Source organism: Ursus arctos, unplaced genomic scaffold, assembly GCF_023065955.2.
Source record: "Ursus arctos isolate Adak ecotype North America unplaced genomic scaffold, UrsArc2.0 scaffold_11, whole genome shotgun sequence".
Classification (NCBI taxonomy): domain Eukaryota; kingdom Metazoa; phylum Chordata; class Mammalia; order Carnivora; family Ursidae; genus Ursus; species Ursus arctos.
The window spans coordinates 13,414,365-13,437,131 of record NW_026622775.1 but is presented as its reverse complement, the minus strand read 5'-3'; the positions used below and the strand labels follow the sequence as shown (position 1 = coordinate 13,437,131).

The 22,767-nt window shown below is 35.1% G+C and overlaps 1 protein-coding gene across 2 annotated transcripts in view; it reads right to left on the bottom strand.

The window, feature by feature from the left end:
- Positions 1–22,767, bottom strand: part of USP53 (ubiquitin specific peptidase 53) — a 63,139-nt gene that overhangs the window by 12,408 nt on the left and 27,964 nt on the right. For both annotated transcript variants that reach the window (XM_026499247.4, XM_026499246.4), the window contains exons 5-14: positions 22,141–22,254; positions 21,904–21,986; positions 19,134–19,239; positions 18,182–18,328; positions 17,237–17,386; positions 7,557–7,719; positions 6,825–6,977; positions 5,368–5,514; positions 3,584–4,322; positions 2,215–2,291 (exon numbers count right to left, since the gene is read on the bottom strand). In XM_026499247.4, the coding sequence (XP_026355032.2) occupies positions 2,215–2,291; positions 3,584–4,322; positions 5,368–5,514; positions 6,825–6,977; positions 7,557–7,719; positions 17,237–17,386; positions 18,182–18,328; positions 19,134–19,239; positions 21,904–21,986; positions 22,141–22,254 (1,879 nt within the window). The remainder of the gene's footprint in view (positions 1–2,214; positions 2,292–3,583; positions 4,323–5,367; positions 5,515–6,824; positions 6,978–7,556; positions 7,720–17,236; positions 17,387–18,181; positions 18,329–19,133; positions 19,240–21,903; positions 21,987–22,140; positions 22,255–22,767) is intronic.

Genomic DNA, 22,767 nt, shown 5'->3' with positions numbered 1-22,767 from the left:
TCTAACTGGCGTAAGGTGGTATCTCAGTGTGGTTTTGATTTGAATTTCCTTGATGGCTAATGATTTTGAACATTTTTTCATGTGTCTGTTAGCCATTTGTATGTCTTCATTGGAAAAGTGTCTGTTCATATCTTCTGCCCATTTTTTGATTTGTTTATTTGTTTCTCGTGTATTGAGTTTGAGAAGTTCTTTGTAGATCTTGGATACCAGTCCTTTATCTGTAGTGTCATTTGCAAATATATTCTCCCATTCCGTGGGCTGCCTCTTAGTTTTTCTGACTGTTTCCTTGGATGTGCAGAAACTTTTAATCTTGATGAAGTCCCATAAATTCATTTTATCTTTTGTTTCTCTTGCCTTTGGGGATGTGTCATGAAAAAGGTTGCTTTGGCCGATGTCGTAGAGGTTGTTGCCTATGTTCTCCTCTAGAATTTTGATGGATTCCTGTCTCACATCGAGGTCTTTCATCCATTTGGAGTTTATTTTTGTGTATGGTGTGAGATAGTGGTCAAGTTTCATTCTCTTGCATGTAGCTGTCCAATTTTCCCAGCACCATTTATTGAAGAGACTGTCTTTTTCCCACCGGATGTTTTTTCCTGCTTTATCAAATATTAGTTGCCCAAAGAGCCGAGGGTCCATTTCTGGGCTCTCTATTCTGTTCCATTGGTCTATGTGTCTGTTTTTGTGCCAGTACCATGCTGTCTTTGTGATCACAGCTTTGTAGTACAGCTCGAAATCTGGCATTGTGATGCCCCCAGCTTTGTTTTTCCTTTTCAACAGTTCCTTGGAGATTCGGGGCCTTTTCTGTTTCCATACAAATTTAAGGACTGTTTGTTCCAGTTCTTTGAAAAATGTCCTTGGTATTTTGATCGGGATAGCATTGAAAGTGTAGATTGCTCTGGGTAGCATGGACATTTTAACTATGTTAATTCTTCCGATCCATGAGCATGGAATATCTTTCCATCTTTTTATGTCTTCCTCAATGTCTTTTAAGAGTGATTTATAGTTTCTAGAATATAGGTCCTTTACGTCTCTGGTTAAGTTAATTCCAAGGTAACGTATGGTTTTTGGTGCTATTGTAAATGGGATGGATTCCCTAATTTCTCTTTCTTCGGTCTCGTTATTCGTGTATAGAAATGCAACTGATTTCTGAGCATTTATTTTGTATCCTGCCACGTTACTGAATTGCTCTATAACTTCTAATAGTTTGGGAGTGGCTTCTTTTGGGTTTTCCATATAGAGTATCATGTCATCTGCAAAGAGAGACATTTTGACTTCTTCTTTGCCAATTTGAATACCTTTGATCCCTTTTTGTCGTCTGATTGCTGTTGCAAGGACTTCTAGTACTATGTTGAATAATAGTGGCGAGAGTGGGCATCCTTGTCGAGTTCCTGATCTTAAGGGAAAGGCTTCCAGCTTTTCCCCATTGAGAATAATATTTGCAGTAGGCTTTTCATAGATGGCTTTTATGAGATTGAGAAATGTACCTTCTATTCCTACACTCCGAAGGGTTTTAATCAGGAAAGGATGCTGTATTTTGTCAAATGCTACCCCATTAATATATTAACTGTTTCCAAACTGAACTCTTCCAACAGGCTGCTTATCCATTTTTCTATCCTGTCCCTAACTCCTGTGGCAAACATTAGGACTGTCCACACACATTTCACTTCACCTTCCAGGCAGGTAAGACAGCACTTTTCCACCCTCTGTGAAATTAGGCCTGGCTGTTAAGACTTGCCTCAGCAATGAGATGTGAGTGGGAGTACATGTATCACTTCTGGGTTGAAATTTTAAGTGACTGTTGTGTCTTCCTTCAATCTCCTCTCCCCACAATACTGCAAGGTTCAGAGAAGCATCTATGGAGATGGAGTCTCATTAGCCTGGGGCCCTGAGTGATTTCTAGGAAGAGACTCTACCCTCCACTGGTCATGTATGATCAGCAAAAAACAAATGTGTGTTGACACACTGAGATTTTGAAGCTGTCACCTCTGTGTAGCCTAGAACCTAGCCTTTCCTGACTGACACACTCCCCTCTCTGCCCGTTCCCTGAAGTAGCTATTCCCATCCTTTGAAAGCCTTTAAGTATGAACTCTCCCAACTTCTATCCTCGTCACTCATAATTTAATCAATAATAGGACTGTTCCTAGCTTCATTATTCTTATTATCACAATTTATTCTTTACAGCTACTATTACAATATATGTAAATAAAATTTTACCTTCTAAGTAGTTTTTGCTCTGTTGGGAGGAAAAGCTGACACATTCTATATTTAGGTTGTTTGTCTTCGCCTGGTCACTAGAAAACAGAAGAAAACATACACCAAATACATCAGCTACCGTGAATTATTATTTTAGTTAGAATCTAAGAAAAAGAAAGGAAATAACATTTGTTAAACAATTATTATAGACATGTGTTGTTCTAGGGGATTAATGTGCATTATCTAATTTACATCACCACAACAACACTTTAAAGTAGTTATTATCCTCATTTTACAATAGAAGATAAGGCTGTCAAAGTCAAATTAATTTGCCCAATACTTAAAATTCAAGTATATCTGGTTACAAAGTCCTGATCTTTCTACTACCCTAGGTTACCCCTTTCCAAGAGGTGTTATGAAATTACCCTGCCAAATCGAAAAGTTTTCTTTCTTTTTTTTTTTTTTAAAGATTTTATTTATTTATTTGACAGAGAGAGAGACAGACAGTGAGAGAGGGAACACAAGCAGGGGGAGTAGGAGAGGAAGAAGCAGGCTCCCAGCGGAAGAGCCCAACGTGGGGCTCGATCCCAGAACTCCGGGATCATGCCCTCAGCCGAAGGCAGACGCTTAACGACTGAGCCACCCAGGAGCCCCCGGAAAGTTTTCTAAAGTCTTTATTGCAATACTTGACAAAATACAAGAGGTTGACTTTTGCAAATCTGGCTTTTTAAAAATAAATGTGATAAAACACCAGCTAATAACAAATTAAGATGTTTTAGATCGATTCAAAGCAGAAATTGTGACTAGACTGACGTAAGAAATCAGCTAGTTAAGCTGTGGACATGTTTTAGAGGTTACACAGAAAAAGACAAATGTACTGATAACAGTAACATACAAACATATTCAGAATTAAAAATTAAGTGAATACAAACTTAGTTATTTGGCTGCATTCTTTTACATTTGCTAAAGCAAAAAATCTCTCTTGCATGGAACTGGCTGTGAAAGTAGAAAATATCCCCAGCTCTAAGTTACAGATATTAGAGATGGGATAAAGGACATTAAATAGACTGAAGAATTGAATAATTAGCTTAATGACTGAGACGCAATTTATATCTATGCTTTAAAACCTGTAGTATGTATTAATAGTTATTAGTGGCAACAATAACAATGTATTTCTGTACTTTTAAAATTTCCTAAAAATATTTTTGGAATCAGGAAATAATTATTAAAAACAGAAACCTTAAATATCAAATAACCTGCAATATCCCAGTTCTCTTCACTCTGAAGTCAAGCTCTTTCCATTATACTTAATTGACCCCAGACTTTGAAATTATTTCACATAACAGGAGAGAATGATGGGGGAAAATCATTCATTTAATTTGTGCATTACCTGCAGGATACTGTTTCTTTAACGCCACTGATATCCGTTACTGTACCATTTCCATCGGTAACAGGTGAATCCAAATTAGCAGATCCATTACTGACATGATCACTACTTTCGTATCCAGACTCAGTCCTTTGCATCTGCCAATTGTCACCATGAACTTTAGTCTCTTTGAGGCCTTTATTTTTCTCTGCTCCTTTTCCATTAGAGTCAAGGGAACTCCTGCTTCCTATTTCCTGTTTCATTTCATCTTCATATATGGTCATTAAACATTTTTGCTTTGGGTTCTCTTTTGTCCAATTGTTAAAACTCTGATCTTTGCTACATTTAGGTTTGTTATTGATATTTGATTTATGTCTTGGACTATGCTGCCTTTTTTCACTTTCATTAAAAATACTGTCAACATTTAATGTCTCTCTCATAGGTTTCCAACCTCGGGTCCGGCTTTTACTGCTGCCACTATAGCTGCTTCCTTTATCCCTAGAATCTTGGCTGCTGTCTGTATCATATCCAGTGCCACTGTCGCTCTTAACTTTGCCAGTTACTTTCTCTCCTGGGGCAAGAATCTGGCATTTACTTGAACTCATTATTTGTGCAGAAGCTCGACTCTGATGGGCAACTCGGTCATGTTTACATGGTCCTTTTCCTTGACTATGATAGAGATGGGGGTTTCCATATTGTCTAAAGCCATTTGGGGCAGGAGGTGATCCAGACTTGAAATGTGGAAGGTCTTCATCAACCAAATCTTTAAATAATTAAATAAAGATACAAATGAATATTCTTCAGAGACTTTTTTTAGTTACAAGCCAAATACCTTGTTTGAGAAGAAATGTTAAGCAGTAATAAGTGAATAATAAGATTCATATAATAATCACACAGTGATTTGACATTGAAAAGTGTTTTCCTCATTCTCTATGCTTAATGAGAGGCATTTATAAGGTAAGTAGTTATATACTGATTTTTAAAAAAGACCTCTAAAGTAGATTATAATTAAAGCTTTAAAAAAAAACAGTAGTCTATCTCACTTATCATTAATAAAAATCATAATAATAAAAGTATTTTCCATCTCTTATACTGGTAAAGATTTAAAGTTTGTTAAACCAACTGCTGCTAAGAGTGTGAAGAAGCAGACATTCAATCACTGTCAGTGGGAGTGCAGACTGGTTTGGTCTTTTAGGAGAGCAACTGAGCCACATCCATCAAAATTAAGAATAAACACACCTTAACCCAGCAATTCTCCTGAAAGAATTTTATGCTCTGGCTATACACAAAAAAGTACAAAGGTATATGTAAAAAGGTATCACTGCAGCAAAAATCTTAAATCAAGTTTTAAAGTTAAGCAAGTATCAATAAATTGTGGTATGTCCATAAAGAAAAAAGGATAAAACCATAAAGAGTAAGACATGCTCATAATGAACTGCACACTATTAATGCACACTATTAACAGTGTAACAGAGGGAACGTGAGGGGCTGCTCTTCTCACTTAATTTTATAACCTTCCTTATCTGAATGCACCATATGGGTGAACTGAATTTATAATTAAAAGGAAAGTTAAAACATCAGAACAAGCACAAGTATTCCAGGCCAGAATTAAATAAGAACCAGAAAAATTTCATATTTATAGATTTAATAGGTGTATTAAAGAAATCATATTTAGATACATAGCATAACATGTAAATATATATAATAAATATAAATTACATTAAATTGTATTAAAGTTATAAAATTTAGTTTAAAAATAAGATTTTAGCAACTCATTTTCAAATGAACACGATAAGCTCTTAACTTACCTCTATGTCGGCCCAAATCTTTTCTTTGTCCCCTCTCCAAATCTTTCCTTTGTGAGGAAAGTAAGTTCCTCTGCTCAATGGCTTTTAAAGCACATTCTCTGGAAATGTCTTTTATTTTTTCCCTTTGATCACTGTGACTTAACTTAACTGCAAAAGAAATCATTCTTATAAATGATATAGATCATTTTTCAAGTTGCTCAACAAAAGTGCAAATTGAACTATATAAAAATTTTAAGATGCTATATATTAAAAAAATACAAAGTATACAATGAACTCATTTTTATGTTTAACCAAAAAACTCAATGTGATTTATCATGACACTGGAGATGCATGTTGGCTTTTAAAACTTCTTGTAAAGCTCCTAAAGATAGTATAAAAGGAAAAAAGAGATCTTGTATTGAAATAATAAAAGCTAAAGGTAACTGAGTGGTCACTATGTGTCAGACACTACTGTAAGTCTTCACTCATTTAATTCTTTGAGCTGGGTACAATTACTGTCTCCATTGTGGATCAGGAAACTGAGGCACAGAGAAGTTAAAAACTTGCCCAAGTTCACAGAGCTTGTAAATGTAGAACCAGGATTATGAACCCAAGTTGCCCGGTTCTAATGTTTGTTGGTAATCACATACATAGTTTCTGGGCTTGAAAGTAGTTGTCTTTTGACAAATGGCTTACTTTAACAGTATGGCAATACAGAGGGTAAAAGGTATAGCTGCATTAAGAACTTTTAAGAGCTTTATTGTAATTCTTTGTTGATGACAATTGTTAATTCTGGATCCTACCACCCTTGATTATATGGGTAACTTTTATGGTTAGACATTATTTCATTAATGTATTTTATAGCTGCTTATAAAATCATCAGGAACATCCACCTACTCAGAGTTCAACGTATTTCTAAACCATAACTATACACACCATGCTGCAATGTCTCATTCTGGACCCAAGTCACAGAACTTGGTTTGTGAAAATTAAAGTTGTGGGATGACAATAACAAGATAGAGTTGAATAAAAATGAAGTTAAGTATAAACTACAACTATAATAACTTTGAACTACTTATTGTTGCATTCGCTAATGGAAAGTTTAAATTTAGCATATGTGCCAAATTATTAACTCATGTTTTTCCTCTCCAAGTTAATAATTAACTCCTAGAAGGCCATATTATGACTTTCTTTGGTAACTGTCCAGATTGCCTCCAGCCTACTACACCTCTGAGTGTATGGAGAAACCCAAACAGTAGTCAAGTCCAACTGTTCAGATCAAACTACAAGTCTGAGAGAAATGTGTAAAAGACAAAATTTTTTTTGTCTAGTTGTTATTTTCTCTTCATGGCCAAGGAAAGTTAGTTAAGCACCCTTCTTTTCTATGGTACTTACCAGAAATTATAGATTCAGTAAAAAGGAAAGGGGGAAGCGTAATTACTCAGGGACAATGTAAAAATGACAATTTAAACACATACCTGGTCCTCTACCGCCGCTTGTTTGAATGTGGCTCCGATTAAATGATGAAATATTATCTGTTTGAAATTTCTGATTTTCTCTCTGTTTTGCCTGATCACCAAATCCATTTTCTTTTGAGTTATCTGACTTATAAATTGAGGGCTTTTCACATCCTTAAAAGACAAACAAAAATGTATTATTCCCACACTCCTCCCCATCAGAAGAAGTCTGAATCTTCTTTTTTTTTTAAAAGCAATTTCTATAGCCAGTGTGGGGCTCGAGCTCACAATCCTGAGATCAAGTCGCATTTTCCACTGGCCGAGCCAGCCAGACTGTCCTGAATCATTTTTAATACTGTGGGTAACTGCTTATAAACGCAAAGGATTGACACTTTAAAGGATTTCTACATGCTTTGTAATGCATCCAAAAATGGCCTAGCTCCTTTGGATTTTTTCGGTGTATAACTCACTTTAACTCTCAATTTTTACTGTTAGGAAGAGCTTCCAGTCAGTATCCCCTTCTGTGCTTGTGTGACCACAGAAGCAGGTGGCTCCTGAGGGTGCTTCAGAGGCCACTGGTGAGGAAAGGCTTCTTTATAAAGATTAACTCAAAGTAACAGAATATTCCTGAACTCTGCTTTACTGAAACAAAATTTTGAAATTATCCTCAAAATTCATTTTATCTTCAGTATATTAATACTTAGTATGACTGTGATAATATAAAGAACACTAAAAAGAACTTTTAAAAATTACCCATATTTTCTGCAACGGATTTATAATGTGACCAGTTGATGACCTGCCTAAGTGCATCTTCAGTAGAAACTGCTGTGCCATCTGGGTTTGCGTAAAACAAAAGCAGTGGCTGGAAATGGCATCGGATACATTTGGAGACCACGTCCTTCCATCTAGTCCCAACCTTTAAAAAAAACCACAACAAATAAAAACAAAACAAAATCTTGTAATCAGTTTGTTACACATTTGAATAGCAGAGACTAAATTAATTTGTATATTAAAAAATTTTAAACAATGCAGATGCTAGCAGTTCAATTGTTCATATTATATGATTACTTTTGTCTTAAACTAGTCTAATAAACATCTTTTAAGCATTATCATTAAAAAAATTGATGAGCAAAATTGTACACTTACTATATCAAGATTTAGACTATCAAATTTTAAAAAGCTTTTCTACATACATGGTTGATCAACTTTTGACAAAGATTTAAAGGTAATTTTATGGAGAAATGTAAGAGTCTATTCAACAAGGTGCTGGAACAACTGGACGGCCATATGAAAAAATGAACTTTGACACCACTACACATAAAGCACAAAAATGAGTCACACGAAAACTTAGAGCTTATGGAAAAAAACAAAAGAGAAAATCTTAACAACTTGGAGAAGGTAAAGATTTCTTAGATAGGACATCAAACAGGGGCAACTAGGGGGCTCAGTTAGTTGAGAATCTGACTCGATTTCGGCTCAGGTCATGACCTGGGGACCATGGGGTCCAGGGCTCTGTGATGAGTGTGGAGCCTGCTTGAGATTCTCTTTCCTTTCCTTCTGCCCCTCCCCCCTTTGGCACATGCACACACACTCTCTTTCTCTCTCAGAAAAATAGAATAAGATAGGACATCAAACAAACCACAGAAGAAAAAAGTTTTAAAATGGGCTTCATATCAAAATAAGTTAATAACCTCTGCTCTTTAAAGGTTACCGTTAAGAAAATGAAAAAAACAAGCCACATACATCTAATAAAGAACTGATGTGCAGAATAAAGAATTCCTGCAATTCACTAAGAAGAAGATGATCCAATTTAAAATGGGCAAAACATCTGAAGACACTTCACCAAAAAATAAAAGAATGGCCAATTAGCACACAAAAAGGTACTCAAAACATTACTAATCATAAGGAAAATGCAAATTAAAACCACACTAAGATAACATTGTACATTCGTTAAAAGGGCTAATTTTTTTTTAAGATTTTATTTATTTATTTGACAGAGAGAGAGACAGCCAGCAAGAGAGGGAACACAGGCAAGGGGAGTAGGAGAGGAAGAAGCAGGCTCCCAGCGGAGGAGCCTGATATGGGGCTCGATCCCAGGACTCCAAGATCAAGCCCTGAGCCGAAGGCAGACGCTCAGCGACTGAGCCACCCAGGCGCCCCAAAAGGGCTAAAATTAAAAACGATATAAAACATTGCGGAGAATGTAGAGCAACTGGAACTCTCGTACACTGATAGGAATGTGAATTGGTACAATCACTTTGAAAATCATTTTGCCAGTTCCTTATAAAGTTTTACTACACTTATCACACAACCCAGAAGTTCCACTTCTGAGTATCTTTTAGTGTGTGTATATATATATATTTATTTAATGGGGGTGGGGGCAGAGGGAAAGAGAATCTTAAGCAGGTTCCACATCCTGTGCAGAGCCCAACGTGGGGCTTGATCTCAAGAACTTGAGATCATGACATGAGCTGAAATCAAGAATCTGCTGCTTAACTGACTGAGCCACCCAGGTGCTCCCACTTCTGAGTATTAGCTAAGAGCAACGGGGAAAAAAACCATGTTCACACGAAAATTATTTGTAATTTAAAAGGTAAATGGATAAACTGTTATATAGCCATGTAATGGAGCACAACAATAAAAATGAAGCACTGATAGAACGTGAATGAATCTTAAAAGGCATTACGCTTGGAAGCCAGAGAATTGAGACTGTGAGATACCATTCTTACAAAACTGCAGAATGAGCAAGACTAATCAATAGTGAGATTGGTGGATTTCCTGGGGCCCAGGGTAGGGTAGGGGGTATTGGCAGTAAAAGGACATGACAGAATTTTCTGGGTGATGAAAGCGTTCTGTATAATAACTGTAGGTTACACAGGTATGTACACATTTGTCCATACCTATGTGTGGGGGTACATTTTAATGTTTGTAAATTATACCTCTATAAAACTGATTTAAAACAAAACAAAACAAAACAAAACAAAACAAAAACCAACCAAATAAAAAACAAAGCATTCTAGAATACTGGCTTTGGCAGAGAAGGAAGGGATCTTTAAAAGTCCTAAGAAGCTTTTTCAAATCACCCTTCTTACCTTGGCATCTGAGATACTTGAGAAACTAGAGTAATTTGAAAACAAAACAAACCTAAAACTCAGAGTAACTATACATCCAATTCTTCCTTCAAATTTTGACCATTTAAACTATGTGGATAGAAAGGAGTGCCAAAATGTTACTACACACTGATTCAAGGGGGAACTTGTTGATAAACTGCTATATAAAAGTACTAAATTGAGCAAAGTGCTTATTTTAGAATGTAAGTACCCAAATTTTTTCATTGGCTTTATTGAGTATAATTTACATGACATAAAACTACCCAGTTACAGTACACCAGTCAATGAATTCTGCCAAATATATACATACAATCATGCATCTCCCCCAATAAACTTCCTTTGTAACCCCTTTGCAGTGACTGGCAACCAATGATTTACTTTGTCACTTTGTTTTTTCCTTTTCATGAATTTTATGTAAGCAGAATCATAGTTTCTTATGTCTCACTTCTTTAATTTACCATATTGCTTTTCAGATTTTTCCACAATGTTGCATGTATCAATAGTTCATTACTTTTTACTGCTGAGTATTATATTTCATTGAAGGGTTATACCACAATTTGTTTATCCATTCACCTGTTGATGGACATTTGAGTTGTTTCCAGTTTTGGTTATTATGAACAAAGCTACTATAAACATTCAAATACAAGTTTTGTGTGGACATAACGTTTTTATAGGAGTGGAATTACTAGTACCTATGGTAAGTACACGTTTAAGTTTATAAGAAATTGATAAAGTTTTCTAAAGTGACTGTCCATTTTGCATTTCCATCACTCTTCTTTTTTTTTTTTTTTAAGATTTTATTTATTTATTCGACAGAGATAGAGACAGCCAGCGAGAGAGGGAACACAAGCAGGGGGAGTGGGAGAGGAAGAAGCAGGCTCATAGCGGAGGAGCCTGATGTGGGGCTCGATCCCATAATGCCGGGATCACGCCCTGAGCCGAAGGCAGACGCTTAACCGCTGTGCCACCCAGGCGCCCCTCCATCACTCTTCTGTGAGAGATCTAGCTATTCCACATCTTCACCAACTGTTGGTATGGTCAGTCTTTTTAATTTTAGCTATTCTAACACATGAGTAACAGAATCTCATTGTGAACTGAATTTGTATTTATACCTAATAATTTACTGAACATCATTTTTTTAAGGGCAGGGACTCAGCTTCCTATGGTTCTCTACTCTTGGGCTCTTAGATGCTGAGCCCACAGATTTTTTAAATTCCAGAATTTTTATTTAATAGCAAACTAAACCTTTATTTTAGTTATGCCAAATAAAGCAATTACAACTAATAATGCATGCACATAAAAACCTTGCAATTCTTTTTTTTTTTTTTCTTTTCATTTTGCTCTCTTTCCTTCTTTCATACTTATGGCTGGACCCCAAATTCTCTTTTATCCCAAACTCCAAAAAGACCTTGTTTTACAAACTTGACTTGGAATACTCTCATGTCTCTCACCCTTCTCCTCTTTCCATGCCTGCTCTCTTCCTATGATCAGTAGCTGTTTGCCTTCAGCTAGCTTCTCTGGCTTCTCATGTCCTGATGTGTATTATAAAGGTTCAGGTGCCTATGAGGCAAAACAAAATGCACTTCATGTCACAGGAAAGAAGGGAGGCCCATGAGGGGATTCTTCCAACTGTGAGGCAAGAAAGATACTGTGAGTACTCGTCTCACCTTATCATGCCAGCCTTCCAGACTGCCCTTCATGCATTCCCATAAGCCACCAGGGCACTATGCAGTGGATATACCCAAAGACCCAGGAGTTACTCTGGGTTGTAGAGTCATTCACAGCCCTGAGAAGTCCTCCTCCTAAGCAGTCCTTGTGACAGTACTATTGAGCTTCTTTGCTAATATTAAGACACCTGGGTCAGATTTACTTTTCTCATGACTTTCTTTAAGGTAAGTAAAGTGAACAACTGCAATACGGTGTGACTTTCGTAGCTCTCTGTAGGACTTCCTGGATCCACCAATTTTCCTTTCATTTGCCCTTGTTGCTAAAAAAAATTTTTGATAGAGCCAAAACACCAAAAAAATACAAAACCAACCCTGGAAATAAACCTATTAAACTCTTTCTGGAGCACAGCAACAGTTGTGGAGTCATAGAGGACAGGAGGTCTCAGGGAGAGGGACACATCATTGTTGAGGAAAAGGAAGTAGAAAAGGGATGTGGAGGTCTTCAAGTTAAATATTACATGTCAAAGTTTGCCTTGGAGTGCTTATTCTCTCCTTTTCTCTACCTCCATTTCTGGATTAGTATCATAAGCAAAATGCTAGGCAAGTCAGATATGTATTGTGAGCATATTGTGTGTGTGTGTGTGTGTGTGTATTTTAGTTTATGTAATTTTTTAAGTTTTTATTTAAATTCCAGCTCGTTAACATACAGTGTTAGTTTCAGGTACATAATTTAGTAATTCAACATTTCTACACAACACCCGGTGCTCATCACAAGTATACTCCTTTGTGCCATCACCTATTTCACCCATCCCCTACTCTCCTCCCCTCTTATAACTATCAGTTTGGTCTCTACAATTAAGAATCTGTTTCTTGGTTTACCTCTTTTTCCCTTTGCTTGTTTTGTTTCTTAAATTCCACAGATGAGCGAAATCATACGGTATTTGTCTTTCTCTGACTTATTTCACTTAGGATAATACTCTCTGGCTCCATCCATGTCATTGCAAATGGCAACATTTCATTTTTTTATGGCTGAGTAATATTCTATTGCATGCATGCACATATCTACTCCACTATTTATCCATTCATCAGTTGATGGACATTTGGGCTGTTTCCATAATTTGGCTACTGTTGATAATGCTGCTACAAACATTGTGGTGCATATATCCCTTTGAATTAGTACTTTTGTATTCTTTGGCTAAATATCTATTAGTACAATTGCTGGATCATAGGGTAGTTCTATTTTTAACCTTCTGAGGAACCTCCAACAGATATCCAGAGTGGCTGCACCAGTTTGCATTCCCACCAATGGTGAAAGAGTGTTCCCCCCTTTTCCACATCCTCACCAACATCTGTTGTTTCCTATGTTGTTTGTTGATTTTAGCCATTCTGACAGGTGTGGGGTGGTATCTTATTGTAGTTTTGATTTGTATTTCCCTGATAATCAGTGATGTTGAGCATCTCTTCACGTGTCTATTGACCATCTGTATGTCTCCTTGGAGAAATGCTCATGTCTTCTGCCCATTTTTAAATTGGATTATTCATTTTTTTCAGGTGGTGAGTTTTATAAATTCTTTATACATTTTGGATACTAATCCATAATGAGATATGTCATTTGCAAATATCTTCTCCCATTCTGTAGGCTGCCTTTTAGGTTTTGTTGACTGTTTACTTTGCTGTACAGAAGCTTTTTATTTTGATGAAGTCCCAATAGTTTTGCTTTTGTTTCCCTTGCCTCAGGAGACATATGTAGAAGGAAGTTGCTACGGCTGATGTCAAAAAGGTTACTGCCTGTGTTCTCCCCTAAGAATTTTATGCTTTCAAGTCTCACATTTAGGTCTTTAATCCATTTTTAATTTATTTTTACGTATGGTGTAAGAAAGTGGTCCAGTTTCATTCTTCTGCATGTTGCTCTCCAGTTTTCCCAGCACCATTTGTTGAAGAGACTGTCTTTTTCCCATTGCACATTCTTTCCTGCTCTGTCAAAGATTAACTGACCATTTGGCTGTGAGTTCTCTTCCGAGTTTCTATCCTGTTGCATTGATCTATGTCTATTTTTGTGTCAGTACCATATTGTTTTGATCACCACAGCTTTGTAATACAACTTGAAGTCCAGAATTGTGATGCGTTCAACTTTGCTTTTCTTTTTCAAAGTTGCTTTGGCTATTTGTGGTCTTTTGTGGTTCCATACAAATTTTAGGATTGTTTTTTTCCAGCTCTGTGAAAAATGCTGCTGGTATTTTGATGGGGATTGCATTAAATGTATCCATTGGTTTGGGTAGTATGGACGTTTTAACAGTATTTGTTCTTCTAGTCCATGAGCATGGAATGTTTTTCCATTTCTGTCATGTTCAATTTCTTTCATCAGTGTTTTATAGTTTTCAGAGTGCAGGTCTTTCATCTCTTGGCTTACGTTTATTCCTCTGTATATTATGGTTTTGGGTGCAATTGTAAATGGGATTGATTTCTTGATTTCTCTTTCTGCTGCTTCATTATTGGTATATAGAAATGCTACAGACTTATGTACATTTTGTATCCCTGACTTTACTGAACTTGTGTATCAGTTCAGGCAATTTTTTGGTGGAGTCTTAGGTTTTCTATATAGAGTATCATGTCATCTGCAAATAGTGAAAGTTTTCTTCTTCCTTTCCAATTTAGATGCCCTTATTTCTTTTTTTGTCTGATTGCTGTGGCTTGGACTTCCAGTACTGTTAAATTAACAGTGGTAAGAGTGGACATCCCTGTCATCTTCCTGACTGTACAGGAAAAGCTCTGTTTTTCCCCACTGAGTATGATATTAGTTGTGGGTTTTTTATCTATGGCCTTTCTTACACTGAGGTATGTTCCCTCTAAATCTATTTTGCTGAGGGCTTTTATCATTAATGGATGTTGTACTTTGTTAAATGCTTTTTCTGCATCTACTGAAAAGATCATAAAGTTCTTATCCTTTCTTTTTTATTAATGTGATGTATCATGTCGATTGTGAATATTGAATCATCCTTGCAAACCCAGGAATAAATCCCACTTCACTGTGGTGAATGATTTTTTTAATGTATTGTTGGATTCAGTTTGCTAGTATTAAGTCCTACTGGTTCTAAGAACTCGCAAAATTTGGCCCTTCTAGTTTTCAAAGCCAAATGTTATGGAGATTTGTCTTCCCAGTGTGATAGTCTGTTTTTCTCCCTTCTCCTCACCCGCAAGTCCCTCCCCTCTGCAGACAGCCTGTGATCTGTTTAGCTCCCCACCATGTCTGCCCTTCCTACCCTCTTTGAGGTGTCCTCTTCTCTACCTTTAGCTGTGAAGTTTGTTATGCCAGTCTTCAGGCAGTTTTCTGGTTTGTTTACATTGATATGAGTGTTATTTAGTTGGATCCATGAAACGAGGTGAGCATAGGGTCCTCCTAGTCCACCATCTTTCCCTACTATCTTTTTTGCCCATTTTTAATTGATTTGTCTTTTTATTATTGAGTTGTAAGAGTCTTTATATATTATGGATATAACCTTTATTAGATATATGCTTGACAAATATTCTGTCCCAGTCTATGGCTTGCCTTTTTATTCTCCTAACAGTATCTGAAGAGCAAAAGTTTTGATGAAATCCAATTTATCGGTTATTTTTATGGTCCATGTTTATTGATTATTATCCAATAAATCTCTCTACACTGAAACAGCAGTTGTAACATTCTTGTCTGATACTTCCATCTCTGCCATTTCGAGTCTTTTTTTAAATTTTTTTTTAAATGATTTAATATTAGAGCTGGCCTGGACCTGACCTTGGAGGTCACCTGGTTATTACCCAGAACCCTCTTTTTTGAGGGTAGGAATGGTGAAGTTGATGAAGTTCCTGAGAGAACAGAAGGGGGGCTTCATTTCCCTACCTTGCTTCCTCACCCCATATCATGTGATTGAAAGAAATGGAGTGGTGGAATGGGTCTGTTTCTATTAACATGGGTATGGGTCACATTTTCCTAGTTCTCTGCATATTTGGTAATTTTTTATTTAATACTATCTTGAAATGGCATATTGAAATTTAATTGAAATTTGTATTTTTGGGTGAATTTTGCTGTGTTCCTTTAAAAAGTACTGGACTTCATTCTGGCATTTGTTAAGTTATGTTAGGATCATCTTGGTCCTCTGAAGGCTTCATTTTAAGCTTTTTATGTCAGGTCCAGAGCAGTATTCAATCTAGGTATAATTTAGTCCCACTATTAAGGTGATACTTTTCTGAGAATTCTATTTGTTGCTCTATGTATTACAACATTTTTCCACTCTTGCTGGTGTGGATACAAACTATTCTTAGCCCTGTATGAATTTTGAAAATCGCTTGACCTTCTGTTTTCCACTAATTCTTTCCCCCACCTTGTGCAGGTTTGCTCCACACGTTAGATCACTATTCACCCAAAGATTAAAGGGGCCCCCTCTACCAATCTCCAGAACTTTCCCTCTGTGCAGTATTCTTTCTGGTAATCTGTTCAGCGAATTTCAGCCATCTTAGCCTCCCTGAACTCCAATTTCGGTTTCCTCAACTCAGTGAGACTTTCAGGCTTTGTTTGAGTCCTGCCTCCCTGCATTGTAAAAACTACCTGTAGGCAGTAAACAGGAATAATCATAGGGCTCATCTTGTTTGTTTCCTTTTTTTCTGTTCAACTGCCTGCTATCTAATGTCTAAAAAAGTAGTTTCATCTATTTGGTTTTCTAATTTTTAATATCAGAGGGGCTATGTTCCATAGCCGTTCATCCTTCATAGAAACCATTAGAAATCCACTAAATACTGAATATTTGAACTTCTGACTTAGTAATTCATAATGCTGATAAATCGCCTTTCTTATATATTAAAATGAAAGCAAATGGAATTGTACATCATTTGCTTATAACAATGAAATAACCTGTACTTTTAAATCCATTTACTGCTTAATAGAATTCTCAAAGCCAATAAGCCTAGGCATAGTATTGCAAGATCAACAGTTTTCAAACGTGGCAAAATCTGAATCTCCTACAGAACTTTTTTAAAAAATCAGGTATTGGCCTCTACACTTCTGAAATTGAGAATTTAAGAATCCAGGCAGGTATAGGTTTTTTCAAAAGTTCCAAAGGTGATTCTGATACATACTCCTTATTACAAACTATTATTCACTAGTTTTTTAAATATTATAACGTTTGAATAAGTTATTTACCAAAAGATATAATAAGCATATCTAATTCTGAATACCATATACAAAGTCTGAAAAGTCATAATAATTTAAAAAACAAGCAGATTTTCATCACTAATTATACAAAGCAATTGTGAATCATTCACAAAGAAATACACAGAACAACTACTTATCAGACAAAATGTATCAGACATATGGATCACTGACAGTTACATATTTGCATTCTAACATTCATTAGTCACCTTTTTTATTATTCTGGAAATAGACTGGTTTAAAAGTTGGCTTTAAAGTAAATCAGATTTCAAAAATTAATAAAAGGAAGTATGAACTTAACAATGCTATTATCATTAAGGTCATTTATTATTTTATATAAGAAATGTTTACATATAATCATTATTTTACATCATAATATTATATAATACACATTTTATATATTATTATTATTATTTCATTTACTCCTAAAAAGTAACAGTCACAATAATTATCCCAGATAGTGAAAGTGTCACTTACCTCTTTCACATTTGCATCATCAAAAAATACCCATTTGGAGCTCTTGGTATGAAAAGCAAAGGCACAGTAATGTCGGCTGGTGTAGCAGATCATACCAACTAGTTGAAGTTCACTATTTTTGGCATTTTCATCAGTAACTCTATAAAAAAGCTGTTTAAAAAAGTAACAATGTATACTTAATCCTATATCTTTTTAAAAATGAGGAACAATAATTTGCTGAGTCACATATTTGACTATCTATGAAAAAATTTCTTTTGCAAGCTTCCCTAATCCAATATTATATTAGTATAGAAGGTACCACTGAGATTGTACTGAATAGAATTACTATTGACCATTACTTACTATTAACTGTAACATATTAATATTACTATTCCTCCAATAAAATGAATTCGCTACAATTTAGTTCAGTAACCCAGTATCTTGACACTTTATATACATAAACTGGAAATGTGGGATAAATTACACAATTCCTAATAATTTTTGATTGAATCTCATATTTGAACATACATTAAACATATTATCTAAAAGTTTAATTGTAATATAAACCAGATCAAAATACATTAAGATGTTAATAAGCATATTAAGAGATCAGTGCTGCAGATGATTTTTGAATCTTAAGCCTTTCTAGGTTAATATTTATACTTGTAATTACCATACACACACACACACACACACACACGTATCATCATCATCATTCTAGAGTGATACAGAATTAGAGCATGAGAGAGTTTATAATTGAAAGCTATTCCTAGTCTATGCAAGAAAGCCATTCCAGTTAGCCTGATTTGATGAACTTTATCAGCATTATATCTGAATGTTGTTTCCTTTAGAAAGAAAATTTAGTTCTGAAAAACGAAGTGTATTATCATGTTTTAAAGTGTATTATCACTATGTTTTAAAAGAATTTAAAAACAAAAAGGAAGAGAATGAAAACAGTTGAGATACCCCAGGAAGATAAAGATGTGTTGCTAGATTCCGAACAACATCTTCGGTCAAGTCAGAATGCTCAGAATCCCATACTAAACCAATTGTAACAATCTCTGGGCAATTCATTAAAACACGGCGTATTTTTATTTTTTGGCCACAGTTACTCTGAAGGAAAACACAAAAACAAATTTTGAAATTACTGAAATAGATATACCATAGGTAATGCCTTACACAGTTTGTATTAAATAGTAACAATCTTTACATATATCAGAAAATAAATTAATTGTTCAGCATATTAAAATTGACTTTTATCAAACTATTTGTCTGATTATTGATTAAACAGTAAGTTTATTTTAAATCAAAGTACTCTTCTTTGGTATTTTTAAAATCAGTTAAAACAAGAATTCAATCTAAAAAAATGAGAAATAGAACACTGAAGTCATTAATAATATGTTAGAAAAGAATGGTACCATTTGTAATGTTTAAATGAAAGTAAAGAAACTTTCTCTTTAGTCAAATGATAGATTTCAGAACTTAAAAAAAATTAATCAGGGGGCAACTGGGTGACTCAGTCAGTTAAGCGCCCAACTCTTGATTTCAGCTCAGGTCATGATCTCAGGGTTGTGAGATCAAGCCTCACCTAGGGCTCCACGCTCAGCAGGGAGTCTGCTTAAGATTCTCTCTCTCCCTCTCCCTCTGCCCCTCCCCTCCAACCTACTTGTGCACACGTTCTCTCAAAAAAAATAATAATCAGTATACATTAACTTAAATCCTTCACAAAGAGTTTTTAAAGAAATAGTGCTCAAATAAATAGCTCACATGGTACAAAGAGTTGCCTAAAATAACTATGAAAAAACAAATTCTTGAAATCAAGTCCATGTGTAATTAGTATTTACATGGTAATTTCTGAATGTCTACTTTCAAATTTACAAACATAGAAGCACACGAATATTTTCCAAATTATACTTACAGGACATTTCCTATAGTCATCAGTCGTATTTGCTGCTTGCAGCAATTCTGCAAACATTTCAGGCTTAAAACGTTCATGCCTTTCCATCATTCTTTCTACCTCATTGCTACAAAAGAAAAAAGCAGTTTCAAATGTGTCCTATGAACTTTAAAAAGATCTAACAAATTATGCATAAAAAATACTAAGTTATCAATATGGGTATGATTGCTTTTTCTGTCTTAAAAAAGGTTCTGTTTGAAAAATTAACCTTAAAGTAAATTTCCATACAGTAAAAAATTATGAAATTTGGCAGGTGTATGATGAAAAAAATTAGGTCAAGAATAGAATAACACTAAATTTTACCATTGGTGGAACTACATGAACGAGGTAATAAGATGATCCATTTAGAGGTAGTTTCAAGTCAAATGCGTCTTTTACATTATTATTTAACAAGTAGGGACTTGAGTTTAAACTTTGGCCTAACAAGAACAACAAACTGTTGGAAAGGCTTCCTCTCTGGCCTAAAGTTTTCAGAAACAAAGTTTATCATTTTCAGCTAACAGAAGGGGCCTTTGCTGATTAATGCAGAAGTCAAAACCAAAACTATTTAGGCCAGGCTTGTGCTTTCATTAGAGCCTAGGTAGAATATCTGTGCCACTTTTTGTTTAGTCTACTTTAGAATCAAACTTTTACATATCAAGGTATTAAGTATCCTTAAACAACTATTTAAACATTTCCAAAAAGAAACGTGATATAAGCTCAAATATCCTTACTACTTTCCATTCTAGATGCTCTGGTTCTCCTTAGTGGTAATATTAACTGCCCTAGAGCTGGATATATTTTATAGTTCCATGGTTTAATATACAGTATTCAATAACAACTAAAAGCACCTATTCTTCTAAAGAACTTCACAAGTATATTAGAAAGCACTAAATCTGATAAGCTCATTCAAACTGTACATTCAAAATAGTGTTTTTGCTAATTAACATTAAAAGTGATCATTTATGTAAAGCCTGGAACTCTGCAACTGGTATTCAATACTTATTACCAATACAAAGAAGGTGATTATAGGTGACACTTAAACAACATGGGGTTAAGGGGCGCCACCCTCACACAATCCAAACTCCGCATATAACTTTTTACACCCCGGCTCCCGCAAAGTTAACTACTAATAGCCTAGTGTTAACTGGAAGCCTTACCAATAATAGTCGATTAACACATATTTTGTGTTATATGTATTATATACTGTATTCTTACAAAAAAGCTGGAGAAAAGGAAATGTTATTAAGAAAATCATAAAGGGGGAACCTGGGTAGCTCGGTCTGTTGAGCGTCTGACTCTAAATCTCAGCAGAGGTCTTGATCTCAAGGTTATGAGATCAAGCCCTGTGTCAGGCTCCACAAACAGCAGGAGTCTGCCTGAGATTCTCTCTCTCCCTCTCCCTCTCCCTCTGCTCCTCTCTATGCTTGTGCATGTGCGCACACACTCCCTCTCTCTAAAATAAATAAATAAATCTTAAAAAAAAGAAAAATCTAAGGAAAAGACAATATGTTTACAGTACTCTACATGTATTTATTGAGAAAAATCTGCATCTAAGTGGACCTGTGCAGTTCAAACCTGTGTTGTTGAAGGGTCAACCATAATTAGAATTCAAAGTCTGGCTTCTTGCAACTGGTGGCATGGACCAGGGAGAGACTGATGGAGCTCCAACTCTTGTTACATGAGATACTGAATCAGAGCACTGTCATTTTATATGAGAGTTTCAGAGTAGACTTAAAGTTTTACAGTTTTTAATGTGTGGCCTATCCTTGTTCAAACACCATCCTGCTTTTCATACAAAGTGAAAAAAAATGAACCTATAATTGACTGAAGTTTAGGGAATGCTTCCCTAAAACAAGCTCCCCAACTCTGTATATATTAAGACACTAAACACACTCAAATAATCAAATTGCTATTATTCAATAATTTTCAAGAAATACTGTGTCATAGCCAAAAAAGTCAGCAAGTTTAATAATATAATGAAACAGATAAGCACCTAATATTCATTTTGCATAATGATAAAAATATTGATAGCATTTAGTAACTATTGTACTAATGTATTGATAATTATTGATCAATCTTTTGTTTTTGTATCAAAATACCTATATTTATGATTTTATTCAACATTTATCATATATCAAATATTTATATTTTCAAATATCTGTTGGAAAATGTCTAATCTACTCTTATTATGTAAAGTCTAGGGATTATTTTGGATCCCTAATTCACTAATGTTTCATGGGCAGGGAGGGAGGGGACAGGCAAACATGGCAAATTTTTATTTCAGGTGGAATGTTGAGGCCTTAAATGCAATAAATCTAACGTAGAATTAATTACACGTTTTTCTTTCTTTTCTTCTTACCCTGGCTTCCATCACCATGAAGGGACGTGGAGTTGACGGAAAAACTGTTACTACAAAGATGACACCTTAGCAAAAATGAAGAAATCACGTGCAGCTCCATTTACCATTAAACTTGTCATTTTAAGGTCTCCTTTACAGTTCCAAAAACTTGCTATTAATATAAAGAGATACAAATTTTGACTAATATTTGGTAATTTCATCAAGTATACTTTTTTGGCCAAATCAGAAACAGCTAGCTGAGACAGACATCACTCAGTACCTCTGATGGTAGCACACTCTCAGGTCTAAGACAGAGAGTAGATATTCACATATGTTATGGTTTTAAAAAATAAATGCTCAATGTGCTTATGTGTTAATATCTTTGGTGAACATGCTTTAATGGGTTCTTACCATAGGGCTGTTGTAGAAATGTACCGCACGAATTCTGTAAAAGGTAGAGGATCTGACGACGCTCCACAGCTGCGACACACACACTACAGTAAAAACATAGGTTTAGTTCATCAACCATAAAACACAGATACATGTTACAGATATTTAAATATGTTATATATTATATATGTATGAACGTACGCAAACAGATACAATAATAACAAACAGAATATCTAAAAAATGGTTAAGCCATCTCACCTGTTCATACAAAGTCATAGCAAACTTCTGGTGCGTTATACAGGATTTAGAGGTACACATGTCTGCATCTCTGCTTGGCACTATATGAAAATGAATCCTCTCCAATATATTTTCCTAATTTAAAAAATTAAAAGACAAATGAGTTGTGAATCTTACCGACGACACTATACAACTCTTTTTAACTTTACAAATTTAAAAATCTTTTTAAGATTTCCCAAACTGTTAAGTTTAACAATGCCATACATATTGTCAGCTTTTCAGCTTTCCTCTTCAATCAACCCTTCAAATGTTGTTCAATTATTCACCTTTTGTAGCATTAGCTTTTAAACAAAAATTAAAGAAACATTATAATGTAACATGATTTTAATAAATATATTTAAAATCCTTTAAAAATCAATTCATGGTGGCTAACACCAAAATTTAACATTAGAAAACATCAGTCTCCTATGTTTCCAGCATTCTCACATTAAGGAAAAGCAGTTAATGTTTCAAAAATCCTACTTGGAACATTTTTATATTCTCTATAACTCACATTAAAATAGCAATGGTAAAGGTTTAGAGTACCTACACTAATATCCTAATGCAAGGAATCTGCCCTGCAAACAAATTTCACATGAAATTTCAAAT